Consider the following 23,245-nt stretch of genomic DNA (forward strand, 5'->3'; position numbering starts at 1 on the left):
GCCCGTAGTAGTTCATCTCATTCCCAAAGGTCCGTACCCTCACCTTGGAGATCCGAGTCCAGCAACAGGAAAATCTCAGGGACCCTGGGACCCTCAACACTCCATGGTGGGCTTGGGACTGGCCCACATTCTGGGCTGTTGGCGAGACCTAACCAATATTAACACAGAATCAAGAGCAACGGCCATTACTTGCCTTCATTTGCTTTTGTGAGTCCCTTGGGTAACCAGCCTAAAGTATGTGTAGCCTCTGCTGCAAACTTAGGCCAAAACATATGTTTTACATTGTGACAAAAACGACTTTTAGTCATCTCTGTGATTTCGTTCATTTTGCCTGTAGTATCGAGATTGTCAAGTAATTTTTTAGGCATTCATTAACACTTACTGGAAAAATTAATAGAGCATTGAAGGTTGGGTTTTTCAATCCCCCAGTTCTTAGAAATAGTTTTTTGCTTCCCAGTTTTCAGTCACTTCCCTGCTTCATATGCCAAAAATAGTCTATGGAGTCCTCAATCTCTTCATCTAAACATTTTTAACTGATCAAAATGAAAATGACAGCAGTCTCTTGGGTTTGCCCGTTTCTTAATATGTTCGTGGAATCACATCTAAAACACTGAGACTTTAATTCTGTCCATGTTCCAGGGCTCAAGCGCCTCTGACTGTATGTCTAAAACCCTTGACTCAGCCAGCGCCCACTTTGCTGCATCTGCAGTGGTCAGTGCGCCTGTTCCAGGTCGCAGTGAGGCCGCCAAGGAGCAAAACACTGGCCACAACAACATAAACGGTGTTGTCCAGCCTTCAGGTGAGCCTGTGCGTGCATGTGGTAGTGACTAGCTCGAAGTGGTGACGCACTGATTTCAGGTATGGTTTTTGTTTTGTAAGTCCATGGGGAAAACGTTGTGCAGGATGTCATTCAGCGCCCTTCAGAATTTCTGTGGATAGGTGTGGTGGAATAGCTGCATGTTGTCAGGATTCACATAGGGCCTGCCTTCTCTTTCTTCCTGCACCCACTGTTTACCTACCCGTGGAACTGTCCACCCTGTCTCTTTTTATCCATGGACTGCCAGTTGCCTCACATCTTAGGAAACGCATCAAGCTAATGTCTACCCATCGCCATTGAAGTATCCATGCATTGATAAGAAGGCGAAATATAATCTGGGATGGTCTGTCAGTAAGCTTAAAATCGGGCCCACCTTCCCGCTCTTCCATACTCATAGGCCTGCTTTCTCTGACCTCTCCTGTTGAAATACAGTATGACTGAAACCCTGTAAGCTTCTCACTGCCCTGAGTCCTCAAAGACTTGCTGTTCCTGTCGCCACATAACTACTGTCAGACCTTAGGATTTGTCACTTAGCTTACATGTACTCAGGATCCTGGTTGCCCCTCCTTGCTGATGCTCTTAACATGTATAAATTCTAGTGGAAATCCAACTCTCATTTTCACCTGCCCTCAACCTCTTTGTCCTGTTACACAGTTTCCAAATATGGAGGCAGCAGAATACTTTGTAAAATCCCTTTTCTTTTTTTCTTTTCTTTCTTTTTTTTTTTTTTAAGATTTTATTGGGGAGGGAAGGGGAACAGCACTTTATTGGAGAACAGTGTGTACTTCCGGGACTTTTCCAAGTCAAGTTGTCCTTTCAATCTTAGTTGTGGAGGGCGCAGCTCAGCTCCAGGTCCAGTTGCCTCCATTAGTTGCAGGGGGCGCAGCCCACCACCCCTTGTGGGACTCAAGGAGTCAAACTGGCAACCTTGTGGTTGAGAGCCCGCACTCCAACCAACTGAGCCATCTGGCATTGGCCCATGTGGGAATCGAACCAGCAGCCTTCGGTGTTAGGAGCACCGAGCTCCAACCGCCTGAGCCACCGGGCCAGTCCCGCAAAGCCCTTTAATGCAGGCCAGTAGAAATAGGGTGTCTTTGTCTTTGGGGTTGTAACAGGTGAGTATGTTGTACTTGCTGATCAGAAGCTGTCTTTGGAGAGGCTGTTACAGGGAAAGTTAATTTGGCATTTAATTAGAATACAAATGTTTGCATTTATTTGTGTTATTAAACTCCTAATTCTTTAAGAGTTTAATTAATGTCTTGTGATATGAATTGAATGATTTTTTTGTTTCTCCTTCAGGAACCTCTAAAACATTGTACTCCACCAATATGGCTTTATCATCCAGCCCAGGGATTTCAGCTGTACAACTTGTAAGGACAGTTGGCCACACCACTACAAACCACTTAATCCCAGCATTGTGCACGAGCAGTCCTCAAACACTTCCCATGAACAATTCTTGCCTGACAAACGCAGTGCACCTCAATAACGTCAGTGTTGTTTCTCCGGTCAATGTGCACATCAACACACGGACTTCAGCACCATCGCCAACAGCCTTAAAACTTGCCACAGTTGCTGCCAGTATGGACAGAGTGCCAAAGGTTACTCCCAGCAGTGCCATCAGCAGCATAGCAAGGTGTGTGTGTGTGTGTGTGTGTGTGTGTGTGTGTGTGTGTGTGTGTACGCATGCACACACGTGCTTGATTCAAACATTGTTCTGTCCCTTTCTGCTGGTTGTCCTGTGGGAGGAAAAAGACGTTTTTGTTTTTTTATAATATTCAAGCAGTAGATGTCTGTTGATTGACTTGCTTTTCAACAGATAATTGAGTATCTGCTTAGTGTAAAGCTCAGTGACTTAGATTATTTGAGGTCACTAGTAGGGTGTTTAAATGCCAATCAGAATTGTAAAAAAAACAAAGAAAAGTCCACATCAAATAGGGAACCATCAAACTGAAAAAAAAATCAGTTTATTTTAGAAGCTTCAGTTACTCTTATATTACTTTTTGGTCATTTAGACAGTCTGGAAGGTTTGAATTGTTATTATTAACCTCCATGTTAGAGCTTTAATTTTCAACTCAATGTTTGTGTTTTCTTCAACATTAAACACAAAAGGAAAGTAAATTATCCTACGTGTATATTAAAATTTAGAATAGTCTGTGATTAACTAAATCTGAGATAATGTATTTCAGAGTATTTTTTATATTTCTTTCTATAAGACTAATATATGAGAACAGTGAATCAGAAAAAAATTATTTGCATAGATTCGTAACTACATGACCTTAAAGCTGTAAAATTAAACTAGTGGAAAGTTATTAAGTAGTGTCGTGCTCAATGATTACTGTTTTTGATCATCATAAGCTCCATCTATTGTAAAAAACTTAGATTGTCCTGTGTTATATATTTCATAAGTAATTTATCACTGGCTTATACTGAAATATGTTAAATTACTTTCTGTCCTAAGTAAATAGTTATAATCAAGGAATTAATAATTAATAGGATTTCTTAGCTGAAGGAAACTTTTTCTCATTCCTGTATAGAAATTGTAAAAATGGTATATGTTCTTGGGAAGTACATGTTTAGTTGCATAAAAACATATCTATAAATACTAAGTGATAACATCATATTCTAGAGAATGTTAATGTTTATTTTACTCTTTGCCTTATTATAGAGAGAACCATGAACCAGAAAGATTGGGTTTAAATGGAATAGCAGAGACCACAGTAGCTATGGAAGTGACATAACCTAAAACCTGTGGCTTTGAGCTGTGCTGGTGGTGTGCAGTCATTCATATTCCAGCCGAATGCGAAAGGCGACGCTCTGTGGATCACAGAGCATAACAATGGACCCAAATGGACTACAGTATATCAGATGTGTAATCGATATATGATGTATATTTTGTAAAATTGGGGAAATCACTACCTTGTAAAATAGTTTATTTGTATCATCAATATTATTTCTGTTACTTGAATAGTAGATATTCATCATCATGCTTTTGCACTTGAATTTGCAACTGAATGGATTTTAAAAAATAATTCTTTAATGGGATCATGAGCATGAAATGGGATCCTGCATCACTTGTTTTAACTATTTATTTTGCCATGTTTACATTTTGTATCTTGTAAAAATAAATCCAACTTTGTGTCTAAAAAGTTAAAGATTCATAGCTAGGAAATGAAATTCTTGTAATTTTTTTCTAAAGGAGCTGTAAAGTTTTCACTTGGTTCATTTTGTTTCACAATTTGACTAGATGGACTTTTTGGTAAATACTTTAGTGGCATTTCACTGTCAAATATGAAGTTCAAGGCAAAATAGTATTTTCTATTACTGTGCAGGGGAAAGGGATGGATCGATACATGCAAATTTAATGTAGTAACTCACTTTTCCATATATTTTGAATGTATATTTCTATTTATAATACCAGTTTATAAAAAATAATTACACAGAAAAAATGGACTAGGAAAAATTATGCATCTAGCACATTTAAACTGTGCAGATAAGAAAATTTTTCAAGGATTACATTTTATCTGAAGACTGCATATTTTAACTGGCTTTAAAACTGTAACACACCACATAAAGGATATTTTACCAGGTATGTATTGCATTATATCATTGCAATAATTATTGGAAGTCTAGATATCGAGCCATCCCAGGTGTTGGGGGGTGGGGAGGGTTGTGGCAAGATTGTCTTTTCAATTTTGGAGAGTTTTCCTGTGGCTACAAGGCAAGTAACGGGTTGGAAAAAGTCTGACTGTAAGCGTTGGACACCTTCATAGTGTAGTGTTTTAGTGACTTTTTTTATACGGTTCTTGTAAATTAGATACGTGTAGTGGTGTTTCAGAATGTTTGTTTATGCACTAGTTCAGACAACTTTCCCTGTTACTTGTTCTTGATAAGTGAAAACTGCAGGGAAATAAAAATACATATCAAAACATGGACATGCTGCATATGTGTTTATTTCACAATGTGCACACAGTATAAATAAAAATTTAAGGGAGATGATAGCACTTAACAGCACTTTCCATTTTCACAGTGCTTTCCAAGCATTAATGAAAAGAATTATAAGAAGCTCACCTGTGAGCACTATTGGGTTTCAAATAATCCAATATAAACTACCTTTGATATGAAAAGTTCTTGAAATATTTTATGGAATGTAGGTAATTTGCAGTGTAACATTCATTGAAATCTCATAAATGAGCCTCATTTTATAAATAAAAGTTTAGAGTAGAATTATATTGCAAGGGAGTTTTGTCAAGTAAGTACTGGGAAATGTAAATATTTTTAATGAATATGATGAAAACCATTTCAAACTTACATAATTTTATACTTTACATTTTTTATATCTGCAGTCCTGAAAGTTGTAAACTGATATGTCAGTTAAATTAATGGGCCAAGATTTCTGCTGAGAGTGGTTTTTATTCAGGTCCTAAATGTATAAAACAATTTATGGGCAAAACCATAGAAAAAAATAAATTTCATTTCTTCATTGGTTGTGACCTGATAGGATCCATGCTCGTTTCTGCCATGCTACCTCTGGAGTTCCTCATTGCTGATGATATAAAGGAAATAATTTTGATTTGATATGTATTATGACTGTGTTCATTCTGCTTATATAGTTGGGTGTATCTCCTTGCCATTAAGAACTTAAACCAACTTTAGTGCCATTTTCAGAGAAAGCTTTTTTTCCATTTTACTGAAGTAAAGCATGAAGTGAATTTGCCTTGTGTGATATACATGTTATAAATAATTTAAGTAAAACAAAAGCATTCGTCCATTTGTACAGTTTCTGGAGATGTGGCAAATCCAGAATTTATCAAAGACTGATAACCAATTTATTTGTTCTTTTTGAAGTAAAATAGAAAATAAGCCTTCTTTATTTGGGTGGTTGTAACTGTTGCATGGATGGCATTTCAGTTACTTGCACACACGTTTTGCCAGTGCTTTTCAAAAACTTACGTGACAGGTATTTATTTTCACCTTATTAAATTGAAGAACGGTTTATTTTTGCGTGGGCACTACCACTATCTCTTGGTTTTCTGAGGAAACTAGTGCTGGTACTTGCGGTTCAGTAAGCTCTAGAGTCCTCGGAGAATGTGTTTCTCGATGGGGTGAGTAGCAGGTTTGTATATTTTTTTAAACAAAGGTGTAACTCTCGTGTGCTGGGATATCTTGTAATTCAGCATAGATAAAAATATTCATAAACTAGTTTCCTGTCTTCCTGAAGAGAGTACCCTTTTTCCTAGATCATCATTTTTTAAGACGATCATTATGACCAATTACCATAATGCTAGCTGCAAGTATGTTTCAGGATGTGTCGCATATCTTTCTTTTGCAAAAGACCAAGGGAAAAGTGAAAATATCTGGAGGGCACATTTAAAAAATACACATTCTTTTTTAAAAATAGGGAATACAATGTTTGCAACTATGCTTAGTGTGTTTTATTACCAAGTTTGTTTGGGTGGGGGGCGGGAGAAAGTATCAAGGACTACCATTTCAGAGCCTTCTCCCTAGTACCGTGTTTCCCCGAAAATAAGACCTAGCCAGACCATGAGCTCTAATGCGCCTTTTGGAGCAAAAATTAATATAATACTCGGTCATATGTAAGACCCAGTATTACATATATTACATTATATTATATTAATATATAAGACTGGGTATTATTCTCGGTCTTATATTAAGAACAGGTCTTATTAATTTTTGCTCCAAAAGAAGCATTAGAGCTGATCCGGCTAGGTCTGATTTTGGGGGAAACACAGTATATACAGCTGTATGTGAGTACAATGCTATATGTATTTTGAACAAATTTTATTGATCAGTAATACTATAGACTGAAATGTTTTGTTGTCCCTTGATTGACTTGGCAAATTAAATTTCAAAAGGTTAAGGGTATCTCAGGTAACTGTGAATATTTTATCCTGTAAGAGGAGATGTTTTTAATCATTAACCACAACGTAATAATGTTGTGTCATGGAGCATGTAAAGTTCTTTCTTGGTGACTTTTTCATTTAGTCCCAACAACAATTGTGTAAAGTGCTGTTATTTTTCCCATTTACATGTCAGAAAAATTATGTTTGGAGGAGTTAAATAACTTGCCCTGTGTCATGTAGCTGGTAGTTAACTGAACCAGGAATTAAGCTTAGGTAGTCAACACTCTTAAGCCACTGCATCCATCTATAATGTGAAGGAAATGCTCTTCAAAGAAGTACTTACTATATTTTTCGGTCCACTTATTGGCAGCACCTATAGCAGAATTTTACATTTCTTTTGGAAAACAGCCTCCCCCACTCTTACACCACCAGGCAATTAATGTTTGTCTTTTGCTTCTCAGACTGAGTGCATTAGATCCCACTGTGGCTTCTAGCCAGCATCCACCAAGCAAACCCAAACCAATCAGTTTCTCCTGGTCTGACCTGGCCGGTAAGTGTGAAGCTCAATCAGCAGGAGGCATTGGGAACGGGGTGTGGGCCAGAACCTGGCTGTATCAGCCCTTTCTGGACCTTCATTTCCCCATCTGTAAGAAAAGCAAGTTCCTGAAACTCCAAAAAAGCCTGGTGGAGGAATATGTGTGGCCCATGTGTCACTGGTTTGTCACCAAGGATGTAAATGATGTGAGATCTAAGACTGAGCATACAGTTAGTCTAGAGCTTTTTCATAGTCACTAATGCCATGAAGACTGACTGGAGTACGGACAATTGTATAATGAAATGCAGCGCAGCTTGTGCAAAACTACCCTTTCCCGGAAAAGAAGACCTCGCCGGACCATCAGCTCATGCGTCTTTGGGAGCAAAAATTAAGACCCAGTCTTATAGTAAAATAAGACCAGGTATAATGTAATATAATACCTGATCTTACAGTAAAATAAGACTGGGTCTTATATTAATTTTTGCTCCCAAATACGCATGAGAGCTTTTGGTCTGGCTAGGTCTTATTTTCGGGGAAACGATAATAACCCTTACCAACTTCAGTGACCACAAGTCTTGAAAGGGCACAGAATTATATTTTTCAGCGGAGACGTCATTTGGAAAAACAAGACAGCACAGTGCAGTAAAATAGAATTTGTTGAGCCAGTTTTAATACTTGGTGCTCTTTAATTGGCTGGTGATTTTGTCATCTTTATATCTCTGAAATTGTGTCATAGGACAAATGAGAGAAATCAGATAACCTCTGAACATCTCATCTGGTACTACAGGAATCAAATCTCCCACTTCCCCTCTACCTACCTCCCCTAGTGGCTCTCTTGCTTTTCAGAAAAATCACCTCTGCTGTTGTCAGTACCTGTGGGCTTACCAGCGCCATTCAAAAGGATCGGTAACAAATCAGGCCTTTCTACCATGCCGTCTCCTTTTCCTGTTGTCTGAAGGAGGACTGTTTCTTATTTCAAACATATGGGCTAAAGCTTTGTGGCTGTAGCTTATTTCAAAGCTTGAAATGTTAACACAGGAAAGAGGGAGGTGACTAGGCCCCATATTTTTCCAGCAAAGACCTATTTGATACAGAATTTTAGGCTTGGGCTATTTTGAAATGGGGTCTTTTATGTCATACCCATCTTAAGGGTCCTGTGTATACGTAAAGATGTTTTGTTCTCATGAAATCTCCCTTGTCATACAGTGGTGTATTCAAACAAGACCCCAGCTATGGCTGACTGACTGACGTTGCAGGTCAAGAAGATGATAAAATCTCTCTAAACATTGACGCTGCCGCATAGTGAACACCTGTTATCGTCAGGAAAGCCCAGGATTCTGCAGTTACCGTTCACTGCTAGAACAAAAGAGACTGCCCCTGATCACAAAAAGAAAATTATTTCACCTTCTGTATGCAGGCTGCGGATCTGATCAAAAGCACGTTCTAGAGCAATGACATTTCCCATTTGCCAGTGTTGCCAACCTGTTCCTCTGCTCAGTCCCAGGGCCCGAGGGTCGTGGGCACACAGCTCCTGACTCACTACTGCCCATCTCTTACCTGCTCTTCTCGCTGCCATGAGTAGATATTGGTCAGTGGCAAGTGAGTCCAAGGAGGGAATGCCGAGATGCAGGGTTTCAGCTTTTAGCGTAAGATGTTATTATCTACTGCTGAGTAATACATTGTTAACAAACAGCACGTAATGCCGGTTAGGAGTCTGGCACCGGCTGAAATCAGGGTGGCAGCTGCTCTTTGTTCTCATCTGAGGTTCAAGTCGGGAAGGATTCACTTCCAGCTCCCTTAGATTGTAGACAACTTCCTGAGGGCTGTAGATTCAGAGCAATTTCCTTCTTCAAAGGTTTATGCTGCCTGTGAGGTCTTGCTTCAGGGAAGGTGTCGGCCTCTGAAGGGCTCATGTTATATAGGTGAGGCCCTTGCAGCCTAATCTACTTTGACTAACTCAGTCAACTGATTAAAGCCCTTCATCACATCGGTAACATCCTTTCACTTGTGCCACATTCAGTTAGAAGTAAGTCGCAGGCCTTGCCCACACTCTCAGGGAGGGAAGACACGCATAGATATTAGGAGACAGGGCTTCCCCAGGGTGTGTCTGCCATACCCGTGTAATTGGGTTAACTCCATCCCATTACCATTATAAAGATTCAATTTAAGGTATTCTCTAGTACAAACACTGCCAGTCTATAAATTATAAATTCCACAGTCTTGGATGTTTGGCCGCTCAGGTCTGTTCTGGAGATAAGCCTGCCCCTCATCAGCACGAAAGCCTTGTGGAAACTGGAATGGATGAGATCAGCTAGAGAGAGTAGACTGGAAAGAAAGCTGTGAACAGCAGAACCTCAGAATCTATGTGGCCGGGGCAGGGGAGGGGGGCAGCCGGCAAGGCAGAAGAGACTGAGGAGCAACTGGGGAGAAGGATGTGATAATCCAGGGGCTCCGAGTTCCTCTGGGAGAACTGCAGAGGCAGCGCGCAAGTGGGTGGAGAGGAGTGGGTTAGATTGGTAAGGACAGAAGGCCTGAGTTCTCGTCCCATCCAGTCCTTCAGCCAGCAGAGGCACTTAGGAGAGCTTGTAAAAGTACAGACTTGTGAGGCTCATCCCAGGCTGGTTGAACCTCCAAAGGGTTCGGGACACCAGTTTTTTTGGTTTGTTTTAGTTCTTTTTGTTTGTTTGTTTGATTGATTGGTTGGATTTTTGTTTGTAAGCTCATCAGATGGTGTTTGTTGATTGTAGCTAAGGTTGGGAATGATTGGTCTACATTTTCTGTTTACTGGTCGTGACAATGGACCAACTTGACTGAAAAGCTCAGAATTTATGTCCTTAGCTGTAAAATAATTAACAAATTATTTTCCCAGTCTCATTAACTCCAAGCGAATACAGAGAACGCCTCTCACTGAGCAAACTCATGGCCACTAGAAATAGTGTGGATTATTAAGAATGCCTTATAACAAATGCTTTCCCCCGCTCCTTGGAGGCTTTGAGACCATATGCTTCAAAAAGAAAAGTGTCTTGCAGTTCATCACAGATTAAAATTGTGGTTACTGAAATACTCTGCAGCAATTTGTAAATATACCTCATCACCCTCCCCTTGCAAGCTAAATTCCAAAGCACCCCCAGAACGTCAGCATGCTCAGAGACAGAATTGTTCCCCCTGATGGTCTAATCACTTTTCAAGTGCTCATTCATCACCAGTGGTAGAGGCCTTCAGGCTGTCTAGACCACGGCTGTCAGTACACCCTTTCCAACTGTGTATCCGTTACTGTGGTGCTTGACTGCAAGAACAGAGGTACTTCCCTTAAGAAGCTGTTGTAGAAGGATTTTGCTTGCCTGACATTTATCCACCACATTGGGGCTTCTCTTTCCATGAACCTCTTTGCCTCTCTTCTCAGCCATGGATTTGAATGCTATCTTTCTTCCTGTTGGCTTCAAATGTGTATCTTTAGCCCGGAACTCTGCTCTGAATTCCAGTCTTGTCTGCCGAATGCTTTGTTGACACCAACCCTTGAAAGTCTCAGACATGCTCATACTTACCAGGTGCAAACAGTCTCTTACCTGCATATTCCCAGGGCTGTCACCACCACCTCTTCGTCCCACCACTGTCGCATCCAGCACACCGAGGGTTGTGGGGAGCGAGGAGGGTGGTGCAGGGTTAAGAAAAGACAGTAGCCATGAATAGTGTGCAAGCGGGGCCAAGGGGCTGCAACCTCAAGGACTAGCTCTGAATCAGGCCTACACATAGTTTTTATTACTTAGGCAGGGAAGTAAAGGAGATGAAGCTTGTGAATCTCAAGATCTGTGAATTCCATACATCATTATAGGAAACTGATTCAAGCCAGTCACCCTTGCCTGCAGGCAGCTGTACCTTAAGTGTCAGGATGTATGTACCTCCCCAAGGGACAAAACCTTTATGCATATGAATAGATGGAGAGCACATCATTGAATCTCTTCCCTTGCAGGTTTTGGGAAGGAAAACAGCCACTGAGGCAGAGGCTCGCCTTAGCCTGGGGGGGGGGGGGGCTGTGCCCACCTCTGTGAACCCCGTGGGTTCTCTTACTGGTCCCCACTTGACTGTGCCTGGCTTGAGTTGTCCCCCCCCCCCAGGGGGGGGAATCTTACTCGTCATTGGCTGACCAGCCATCTTTCTGGAGCCAATCAGGGAGACATAAGGTGCAAGCACAAAGGTGAAGCAAAGTCCCTGAAAGGATCCATCTCACAGACTCTCCTTTCTTTAGGGGCAAATACAAGGAAACAAACAGGCTGCTGAGTGGCAACACACCACCACTCGCCCCAGTCTTTACCATCTCAGATATGGCACCTCCGTGTACCTAAGAGTCAATCTGATTTCTCCCTTTCCTCACTACCACCCCCACCCATTATAATCCATCGTCAAGTCTTTTGGCATGAGCTGCAAAATACCAGGGGTGCCCAAAAAACGTATATAAATGGATACTTTGGTCAACGTTGCTCAAGCAGTAGTTCGCCATGATCAGAAGCGTCTGGATGCTGATGGTAACCACTTTGAGCACCTCTTGTAATTGCAGAAGTCAAACGTGACTTGTATTCATCTTTTGTTGTCAGTATATATTGACTATTACCATTCTAATACAGCTTTTCCCTTTGGTAAAATGTGTATGGATTTGTTTGGCACCGTCTGTAGATACTGGGTCCATGTTTTCCTTGTTCAGACCCCTGCCATCTCTTGCACTGCAGCAGCGTTATGACACTTCTCACTTCCATTCTTTCCCATTTCCAATCAATTCACATGGTACCAATACAATCCCTTAAAAACCAGATTATCTCAGTTGTCTGTTAAAACCCCTCCCGTCGTTTCCCATTACCCTTAAAATCCAGCTTCCTACCGTGACTGTGAGATCCGTGGCCTTCGCTGCCTTCCTCGCCAAACTCATCCTGTATTCCTTCCTCACCTCGCCACACTCAGGCCACACTGGGGGATCTGGGTCACTTTCACAAATGATTTCCTGCCACAGAGCCGTTCTTTATGGCCATCCCGCTGCCTAGCACACTCTTCCTGTTACCTCCTCATCTTTTAGGGCTTGAGATGAGGGGCCCGTCTTCAGAGAGGTGCTCTCTGGCTTTCCTCCTCTGTCATTCTCTGTCCCAGCCCCTTCTCTGTGAGTGATAATGAAGGAAATCATTTTAATTATTTGTTTATTAGTCCCTTAATCAGCCTCATGAGCCTCGCGATGGCAGGAACTTTTCTCTGTTGTATCTCCTGCACTCAGCACAGAGCCTGGCACATGGTAGTTGCTGAAGTATTTGTTTAATACATAAGTGAACGAATAACAATTAGTGCTGTCAGAGTCAAGGAATTTCCTTTTTATTTTTTATTTTTGTTATTTTAACCCAAAACATGGTAATCACTAAACATAGTTTCATTTCTCTTGGACTTATTAACCAAACAAACTTGAAATCTAAAGTAGTTCAATTATGCTTAAAATGATTGACCTATAGCTTCAGAAACTTCATTTTCCTTGTGAAGCTTTCTTAGGAGGTCGCTGCCATCTTTCATCCATAGTGTAGCAGATGGTTGTGGGTGGGTAGTGGCAGAAAATAGGCTTCATTTTAAGAATCCCAAAAGCTATCTTTTTGCTTACATTTATACAGAATTAGCAGCTGTGCTCAAGTATAAGAAAACCTGGGAGCAGATTGGTGGCTAGTTGCTGGTTTTGTCGTCATTCTTGGAAGCTGGAAACTTCATCAATGATTGCTGTAAGGCTCATGTCTGGGGTTTGTGACTAGACTAATCAATAGTTTTCTTATGCATTATGCTTTCTGGGTGTATTTTTGTCCAAAAATTAGATTTCAACACACTTATCAGGAATGTGGTGAATTAACAAACTTTCCACTCAAGCTATTTTGGAGGGAAGATGTTGCTTCACAACAAAGCCACGTCGATGTCTGCCAAAAATGCAAGTAACATTTGTACCCACCTGCTGATGTTTGACACCAGTTCTCTTCCAGAGGTAGCTTGACTTGGGGTTCAGTTTTCATCTGTAAACCAATCTGTTTGCTTTATAAAGTGCTCTTCTCCCCAACCTCCATCACTGCAGGTAAAATTTGTTTCTGTGTTTATGAATGAGGAACAGTGTTTTACTCAAAGGCCTTGCCTTTTTCCATTTTGTCTTGGGAATAGATGGCCTAGACTTTATAACTAAAAAGAAGCCCTGATGATCTCGTCCACCTCTCTCCGTTTACATGTGAAGAAAGTAGGAGCCAGGGAGATGAAGACGCTTGTCCGGAGTCACAGAGCTACATGGTGCCCCGTCTCGGACTAACCACAGAAAGGTGTCAATTCCTGTGTGACTTCCTAACACCCCTGACCTTGGTCCAACAAATGGCTTGTTTAAGTGGGTTTTAGTTCTCAGTTAGAAGTGCAAGTTTGAAAGTGTCGGGTGGCCATGTTACTAATAAACATTTAGGCGGTTTATTATATACATCGTGTAGGTTAGGGACCCTTAAAAACTGTATGTCTTGAAATTAGTATTTGAAATGTCCGTTTGCATTGAGAGTAATATTTAAGATTATTACATGTAAGTAGAAATGCATTAAATTAAACAATTTTTTTTAATTGCAGGCCAACTTTTCAGAAGTTTTTTATATATTCACTAGTTCAGCCTAATTTCATTGGATTAAAGTACTTATTTGCAAGTATTTAAATTAGATGTATCTTTAAAACTAGCAATTTCCCTGGAAAGTAGTAAATTACTGGGGTAGTGAACTCCTGCTAATGACACTCAAGAAATCTATAAAGATTGCATGGAAATCGGGATAAGATGCCTTCTTTTGATTTTATTTACTAATTTTTCAGAATATCTGAATTTATCATTTCATGCAACTATAGACCACTCGCTTTGTTTAAGACACCCTTGGGCACTGTTAGGGACATAGAATTTTAAGTCACTGCCCTCTGGGGAAAAAGACATACACATGTACCAATGGGGGTGATTGGAAAAGAAATAAGCTGACCAGGGTCTTGGTTACAACTCCTGCATCTGCCAGATGGGATGTTGGAATCCCCCTAATATGGTTCCCAAACTCCAGGGCTTCACATTACTCTTAGAATAAAAAAATCCAGCTACACAGCCATTCTTGACCTGCTCCCTGCCCACCTCTTCGATCTGGTCCATCTCTGTCTTCTCCTGTGGCCACAGTGGCCTTGGTCCACCTGGTTGTATCCATCAAGCTGCTCCCACAGAGCCTTTGTGCTCTGCTCCCTCTGGAATGCTCTTTCTTCACATCAGCTCATGACTATAGCTCTTCAGGGGGGCCTTCCCCACCCACCTTTTCTAAATTCTGCAGTTAAACTATTACTTCACCTAGTTTTACTTTCACCATAGCACATATTGCTCCCTGAAATTATCAGTGTATTTGTCCATTTATTTCTTGTTGCCTGTTTCTCCTCCTGGACTGCCAGTCTCTTTAGAGCTGGAACAATGCCTGTCTTATTTCTGGCTCTGTCCTCATTACCTCCCACGGCAGCCTGGAATGTAAATAGGGGCTCAGTAAATAGTTCCTGAATAAAAGAGTAAATGAATGGTGCTAGGCTGGTTACACTGGGATTTCCTGAGAGCTTTTAAAAAACAAAGCAAAAAATACCCCCAGACTTCTGGGCTATTCCTCCAGAGATGCGGATTCATTCTACAATGAGTCAGTCCTAGGACTCTGCTTTTAAATCCTGCTCCCCGTCACCCCCCACCAAATCTTACATATACCCAGATTTAGGACTCAATATACTAACACCAAGGGATCCCTTGGGATCTTCCACCTCCCAACGCAGCCTGTTCCAGTTCTGACTGCTTTATTAGAAACATCTTTCTGATGCTGAGCTACAGCCTTCATCTAATTCCTACCCATTGGTCCAAGCTCTAATCTTTAATATGTCTGCAGAATATGTCTGCATTCATTCATTCATTCACTCATTCATTCAGTAAATATTCATTGGCAGTCTGTCATATACCAGACAATGTTTCTAGGTGCAAAGATTGAGCAATTAAAACATTGCACTAAGACGTCTTTCATGGCCATCCCCATCCACCTCTACAGATAGCCATATTTCCACATTTATTAGTCTCTGGTTTCTCCTTATAGTATTTCTCAATGCAAATACAAATGATGATGATGATAGTAATAATAATAATAATTAATAATAATAATAATAGGGCTGGCCCCGTGTCTCAGGTGGTTGGAGTACTGTGCTCCTAACGCCGAGGTCTCCAGTTCGATTCCCACATGGGCCAGTGAGCTGCACCCGCCACGGGCTGCTCGGCGGCAGCCAGTGAGAGCTGCTGTGGGCTGCTGTGGGCTGCTGACCAGCGGCCTCAGCCAGGGGAAGTGGGGGGGGAGCGCAAGGCTCATAACACCATCATGGGCCAGGGAGCTGTGTCCTACACAACTAGACTGAGAAACAACGGCTTGAACCGGAGTGGGAGGGAGGAGGTGGAAGAAAGGGGAAAAAAAAAAAGAAATTTAAAAAAAAAAGGTGATAATAATAATCCCTCATTTCCTCCGCAAAATGAAGCAAACTACATACATTATTTGTACCTTTTTTTCAAACTTAAAAGCCTAAGAAATCTATTAGTGCAATGAGAATGTTTTCATTTTTTCATAGATGCATAGAATTCTATTTTGGGGATATACCACTGATTATGTCCACATTGTCGAACTTTGGGGTTACTTCCAATCTTGTGTTCCTGTAAACAGTGCTGTAATGTAGATGATCCCAAGTTTTTCCTGTAAAAGGCTAGATAGCAAATATGTATTTTAGGCTTTTTGAGCCAGTAGGAAAAATTAAGGTTATCATGTCAATACTTATTTAATAGAAAACAAATTTCCCCAATTTTTTTACTGATGGCATTCAAAACTATGTGGATACTGAAATGTAAATTTTATATAATTGTCACGTGTCATAAAATATTTTTGTTTGAATTTTTTTTCAACCACTTAAAAATGTAAAAATCTGCATAGATGTAAAAAAAAAAAAAAGTAAAAATCAATCTGAGCTTACAGGCCATATAAAAACCGGGTAGCAGGCCAGATTTGGCCAGTGGTCCTTTGAATGATACATATATCACTTCCTATGTGTGCAGGTATATATCTGGGAAATAGATTTCCAAAATGGGATGAATGAGTTAGGGAATATTTGCAATTTGAGGAGGTATTAACAGGATGAAAGTTGTGGGATTTTGTACTCTCACCAGTAATATTTGACTGTCCATTCCCACCCAGCCGTTTCTATAGAGGGTGTTTTTAAACTTTGGGATTTTTGTCAATCTGAGAGACGAAAATGGTATTTCAGTGTAGGTTTAATTTAGAATTATCTTATAATGAAAGAGACTGAGTATCTTTTCATATATTTAAGGGTCATTTTGATGTCCCTTCACCAATCTTTTTATTGGGTTATTGGTCCTTTTCTCAATTTCTAGGAATACTTTATAAAACAGAAAAATTAGCACTTTCTCTATGTTAGGAGATGCAACTATATGTCTTATGACTTTGCTTAATATATATTTTTTATCACACGAGTTTGTTTTTCAGTCATGAAGTCAAATATATCAGTGTTTAATGCCTTTGGTTATTGAGTCATGGTTAGAAAGGCTTTTCCCACTCAAAAGTTATAAAGAACTTACCCCCTTGTTATCTTCTCATACTTGTATGATTTAATTTTTTTATATTTAAATATTGATCCATTTGCAGTTTTTCTTGGCAAAGGATAAGAGGCATGGATTCAGCTTTATTCAGAGTTGTATTAAATTTTTGTTAGTACCAGTAAGTCCACTTTTTCTTTATTGATGATATCCTGCCTTTATCATATTCTAAATTCTAACATGTATTTGGGTCTATATCTGCTTTTATTTTCTGTTCTATTGGTGTTACCTAGTTATGTGCCATATCTTAATCTTGCTGTTTTAATACTTGGGCTTTATAATATTTTAAATATCTGAAAGTCATAGTCTACCATCATTGCTCTTCTTCTTTTTTTTTTTTTCTTAGAGTTATTCTGCCTATTTTCTATGTATTTTATTTTCAATATCAGCTTTAAATCATCTTATTAAGAATACCAATCTTTGTCATGTTTAGTGATTTTTGGTCTAAATTCTATCCCACCTAATATTAACGCAGGGGCTTTTTCTTTCTTTATATTTAAATTTTACAGATAATTTTTTTTTTGAGATGACATTCACACAATATAAAATTAAGTAGTGTAATGGGAACTGTTCAGTGATATTTAGTACACAATTCAGTGTTGTGCAACTATCACGTCTACCTACTTCCAAAACATTTCAACACCCCAAAAGGAAACCTCATAGCCATTAAGCAGTTGTTCACCATTTCCTTCTCCCCCCAGCCCCTGGCAACCATCCATTTGTTTTCTGTCCCTATGTGTTTACCGATGCTGGTACCTACTTTTTGTGTGCACATATTAAGCACACAAAAAAATAACTTGTTGAGCTGAACAATCTGGATTGCTTCTACCAATGGGAAGGAGAAAGCTGTTCCCTTTTTCAAGATAATCCTTTTCTGGACTATCTAGAGATTCTCTTTCCCATTTTCAGAGAGCCCTCCACTAAAGGGTCGCACCCCCAGCTCCCTAGAGGACGTGGCCCAGGATTTCAGATGGCATTTGCGGGGAGGCCAGTGCCCTCACCCCCTTGTCAAAAGTGTGTGGGTTCACAGGGCTGCCGACTGTGTTCCCTCATCCTCGGGAGTGCTGCCAGGTCACCCTTCCATCCACGTCCCCTCCCCACCCTGCTCCGACCTCAGGATTCCCATTAGGGAGCCTGGTAGCAGCTTGGCCTCTCCTAGGCCCAGGAACCCTTACACCTCCACCCCCAACTCCCAATTAGCTGAGAAGCTTTCTTGCAGTTGACACAGGGCCAGGATTCCTGGATCCAGTGCCAAGAAACCTCTTGTACTAATTTAAAATCACAATGCCCAAAAGTCTACCCTTGAGGATGTCTGTGAATCATGCACACTTCCCAGAGCTGCCAGCCAGACAAGAACAGCCAGGGTAGGGGGCTGCTTGGGAGTGGACGCTCAGCACGGTACTAGACTGTGCAAAATCCTCAGTCTCATCCCTTCACTTGCCGTTCTCCGCTGTTCCCTGTCTCTGCCAGACCTGGCCATCCAGGGAGTGGTTGGTCTGGAGCAGGGGAGAAGAGCTGGGGGCCTGGGGCAGGCTTTGGGGCCCTCAGGGTCTGCGGCAGCCAGGAAATGCACGGTGCCTCTGGGCCTCACAGCCATTGCTCAGCTGTGAGAACTAAGTAAGGTAGATTTCTCTCTCAAGAAATTGCTTGAGCACGATTTTTTTTTTTTTTTAGCCATGGCAACATCTGCCTGTGCCACCACTTCCTCCTAGATCCTCATGAGCATATGCCAACCCTGGCAAGAGGAAGGCACGCACTGAATTTGTTTTGTTAGCACCCACCTCTCAGGGCAAACCATTATTTTATTGTTGTTTTAGGATTTTTACCTCCAATCATTCAGCGTATAGGCCAGCACTGCCCAATAAAAATACAATGCAAGCCAAATCTGTAATTTAAAATTTCCTAGTAGCTGCATTTAAAAAATGTAAAAAGACACAGGTGATAGCAATTCTAATAGTCGATTTTATTTAACTCAGTACTATATCCAAAATAGTTTATTTTCAACATGTAATCAATAGAAAAATAATTAGTGAGATATTTTACACTCTTACTAAGTCTGTTTAATGGAAGACTATTTTACACTGTTTCCGTTTTTAATATTTGATGGATGAATTAATTAAAAGTAAATAAAAATGTAAAATTCAGTTTGTCAGTCACACTGGCCCCAATTCAAATGCTCGATAGCCACATGTCACTAGGGTCTACCATGCCTGACAGCACGGGTACAGGGATTGGGAACAAAGTGGGAAGCTCTAGTAAGGAGCCCAGCTTTTAGGATCTTACTTGGATATCCCTGTGTATTAGCCACGTCTTTTATTTTCTGTCTTCTGATATGTTGATCCTGGAGGAACTGCCCCTCCCAGTACCTGGAGAGAGCAAACCACTTGCCTGCAAGTGTGCCTTTCGTATACAAACCAACCGTGTAGAACCCACTCCCCAACCACCTCCTCTATGGGGCTCTCACACTCCCTCTCTGCCCCAGTCACTCCAGGGCCAGGGCCCAGCCAACTAGGGACAGCCCTGTGCCCGGCGCCCGCTGAAATGATTCAAACTCTCCAATCCTACGCTTGCTCCGCCTGCCTCACCTGGTCCTTCCTGTGAAAAGCACAGTAAAGGCTCTTGCCCACATCTTCTCCTCCCTCCTTCTGCCTCCTGGGCTCCAGTGTTTCTGGGTCTGCCCCTCCCCTGCCTGTTGTAGCCATGTCTCCTGTTCCTCGAGAACTGTGAGTGTAATAAATGTCTGCCTTCAGGACACTCACTTCCATGTCTGCTTCCCTTCCATACCTAATTAAAACAAATCCCAGGTACCTATAAACCACCCTCTTCTGGGGCTCATCCTCCCTTCCATCCACTTCTTCCTCCTCTCCAGCGCTGGCTGCTCCTTCTCAACTCTTCTTTGTTCTGAGCATGAAACTCCTGGTGGGTTAAGCTCTTGTTTCCCAAGCAGGCCTGCCATGTCCACTTGCACGGGTCGGTTGTACACAGTGACCTGTTAGGACTGGGACCCAGCCTGCCCTGGGTGGGCCGGAGGAGGCCCCTTGATCCATGGGCTGTGAGACATTCCTGAGAGCCTCCCTCCCACCGCCCTACCTCCCGAATTCCAACATGGAGCCTTCCAGAAGTGTCTGCAGACCTTGTGTCCCTCGAACAGAAGGCGGGAGCCTAGTCATGTAGGGGCTTTGTTATCGCTGGAATCCTTTGTTATCCCTGGTATCCTTTCCCAGGGAAAATCTGCAGGAAAATGGCCCCAGCTGCCTGAGGCCACAGTGTGCAGGCAGGAAAACTGCTCTTATGCCTCCTCAGCTGCTCTGCTTCCGCTTCTGGATGGAGTCCTCACGGTTACCCATCCAACCCCACTCCAGCCCTAATTTTTACCAGGGAGGAAATGACTGAAAACAGCTCCCCTGCCTCTTGCCTGTAATTCAGGAGGGCTCAAGTTTTCCAAAAATGATTCTCGAGAGTACGCCAAATGGATGGTTCTCAAACTTTAAGGTGCATCAAAATCACTGGAGGCCCCACCCCCAGAGTTTGTGACTCAGTAGGTCTGACAGACGACCCATGAATGCCAAAGCTGTTATCCCTGGGACCACACTTTGAAAACCATGTTACAGATGCCATGTTTCAGGCATCAGTCACCACCTGAGGTGGCCATGACTCTAGTTTCCTAAGCTTTCCTGAAATTCAGGCGTTCTTATTCTGCAAAGCACGGCTCCTGAGCTTTCTGGGGAGAGATTCTGTACTGATGTGGGTCATTTTGTTTCCCCTAAGCAAGTCTTACATATTCTCTCTGTGAAAGCTTGTTGGCCGGGAACAAATATCCAATATTGTTTTGCACACTCTGTGTGTTTTTCTGACACCCAATTTATGATGGTAATTTTCAAAACTCCAGAGAAGAAATGCATTACATTCCTCCTCTCCTTGCCCTCCATTGAGTGACACCAGGGTTCTGATTCCACAACAAATAAGGATTTTTCTGGGCCTGTTGCTATGAGCTATAAACATTACAGGGGGAAAAATCAAGAAGGGTCTTATTTTAGAGAAACCTATTTCTCCCGGGCTCTCTCCTTTCCCACTTGATAAAGATGTTGGTTTTTCGGGAACCCCAGCTCAGCTCCTGGAAGCCACAGCAGCATCAGTGGGATACTGACAAGAAAAGCAAGACTCCTCCCCCACTAGGTACCAGCTTTCCTTGGAGAATGGGGAGCCTCATTAAATGACAGCAAGCTGAAAATTGTCAGCAAGGGAGGCGATTTGCATACAACGTTGAAAGCCCTGTGCAATCATCATTTCCGAGTTGTGACTGCCTGTCTGCAAGGACACCTCGGATGGTTCTCCAGATTGCTGCAGCCTTCCAAATTGGACCCGGTTTTGTGCACTGACGTCTGTATGTGCTATCTCCTAGGGAGGAGGGGGTGGAAGAGAGAGCAGCTTTTAAAGAGCTCCTTAAATTAAAACCCAAATCATCTCCAGTCTGCAGTGAAAACGGCCTCAGCCAGGCATGCATTCTCTTTGCACAGCCAGTGAAGGAAGCAGAGAGGTGGCCCCTGGGACAGACAGATGGCCTGTCACTTAACTCTTTCTGCACTGGCAGGCATGGCAATCTTCAGGAGCCAAACTGAGTAGCAGCAGGAAGCACAGAGCCCATGTTGAGTCAGGGTTCTGAGTAGCAGAATCACTTGCGGAGCTTTTTAAAAATGCCCAAGACTGAACTCATCGCCAGACCAAATCAAAATACCTGAGGTTGGGGCTTGCGCATCAGTAATTTCCACTCGACCTCCACCCAGTAACTCAAATGTGTGGCCCGCACTGAATACCGTTACTTCAAAGCCTCCTTGCCACTACGTACTGGCTCGGTAATATTGGAAGGCTGTTCAATGTTTTTCTCCAGTGGTTCAACTTGGTAGATGTTATTTGCCTCCCAGAATTGTGGGGAGTGAGCAGGGAGGTCAGTGGGCGTAAAGAGCTCAATACAGTAAAGGGCCCACAGCAAGTGCTCAATAAACGATATATTCTATTTTTGAGCTTAGGTTAGCAACTGAGGGACGATCCCACAGCATAGAAATAAAGTGAGAAATAAAATTAAAAACAAACTCTAAGAAAATGAAATGACAAGCCATGGATTAGGAGGAAATATTCATGATACGTATCTCCAATGAAGGACTTATACCTAGAATATAGAAAAAATCCCTACAAATCAGTGATAAAAAGATAAACAACCCAATGACAAGGGACCAAAAGACTTCAACAAACACCTCACAAAAGCAGGTGTAATATTAACCAATAAGTGCGTGAAAATATGTTCAATGTCATTAGTCATTAGGGAAATCCAGATTAAAATTGCAATGAGAGATGCAATAGATGGAATTCAAAAGATTGATAATAACAAGTGTTGGTGAGGATGTGGAACAACTGGAATATTGTGGGTAGACATGTAAGATGGTACAATCACTATGTAAATCCATTTGGTATTTCTCCTAAAGTACATATGAGTACTTACAATACAACTCCAATTCCAAACTAGGCGGAATGAAAACGTATCTACAAAAAGACTAGTATGTGAATGTTTACTGTTGTTTCTTTCATAGTCAAACACCGGAAACAACCCAGATGTTCACCAACTGGAGAAAGGATTAACAAATTGCAGTGTCCCATCTGCCTTCAAAATGAACTACTGATCCAACATAGATAAATCTCAAAATTACTATGTTGTGAGAAAGAATCCAGACACTGAAAATGTATTCTGTTTGATTCCATTCACACAAAGTCCGAATGAAACAGATCTAATCTATAGTGATAGAACACATATCAGTGGTTATGTCTCAGGGGGTGGGTGGGATTGCCTAAAAGGAGGCATGAGAAATTTCCTTGGGGATGGAAACGTTCTACTTCTTGTTGGGGTCATAGATATATAGGATATGAATTTGTCAAAACCCATCAACTTGTATAATGAAACCTGTACATTTTATTGTATGTAAATTATACATCAATAAGAAAGAGTTTGGGGAAAATAAATAATAAAATCTCACACCAGAGACTCTACATGTTTGGGTGCAAAGAATCAATACTGGGAGAGGGATGCATACGTGGCTGCCACATTCACTACCAGCAGTTTTTGTCTGAATCAGAGGAGCTGTCTGTACCTGAAAGGAAGGGTAAAGCTTATTTCCTTGTAACATTAATCAAGGATACGTGCCCTCCACAGAGGAGTATGATCTGCTCCCTACTCATGCAGTTCTCTCGGCCAAGTTGAGAAGCTTCCCATTCTCCAAGGTTTGTGCAAATAAAATCGTTTGCCAGGGCAAAATCATTCCAGGTAGACTTTCAACTTGTATATTTACCAGAGACTAACCATT

At 41.5% G+C, this 23,245-nt stretch overlaps 1 protein-coding gene across 4 annotated transcripts in view; it reads left to right on the forward strand.

Annotated features, from left to right (window-relative positions):
* Positions 1 to 4,747, forward strand: part of EPC2 (enhancer of polycomb 2) — a 114,142-nt gene extending 109,395 nt beyond the window's left edge. For all 4 annotated transcript variants that reach the window (XM_088794580.1, XM_088794581.1, XM_019737477.3 and 1 more), the window contains 3 exons: positions 640 to 799; positions 2,117 to 2,450; positions 3,483 to 4,747. In XM_088794580.1, the coding sequence (XP_088650706.1) occupies positions 640 to 799; positions 2,117 to 2,450; positions 3,483 to 3,555 (567 nt within the window). In that variant the 3' untranslated portion in view covers positions 3,556 to 4,747. The remainder of the gene's footprint in view (positions 1 to 639; positions 800 to 2,116; positions 2,451 to 3,482) is intronic.
* The last annotated feature ends 18,498 nt before the right edge of the window (positions 4,748 to 23,245 follow it).

Source organism: Rhinolophus sinicus, chromosome 17, assembly GCF_057876585.1.
Source record: "Rhinolophus sinicus isolate RSI-liver-muscle chromosome 17, RSI-T2T, whole genome shotgun sequence".
NCBI lineage: Eukaryota > Metazoa > Chordata > Mammalia > Chiroptera > Rhinolophidae > Rhinolophus > Rhinolophus sinicus.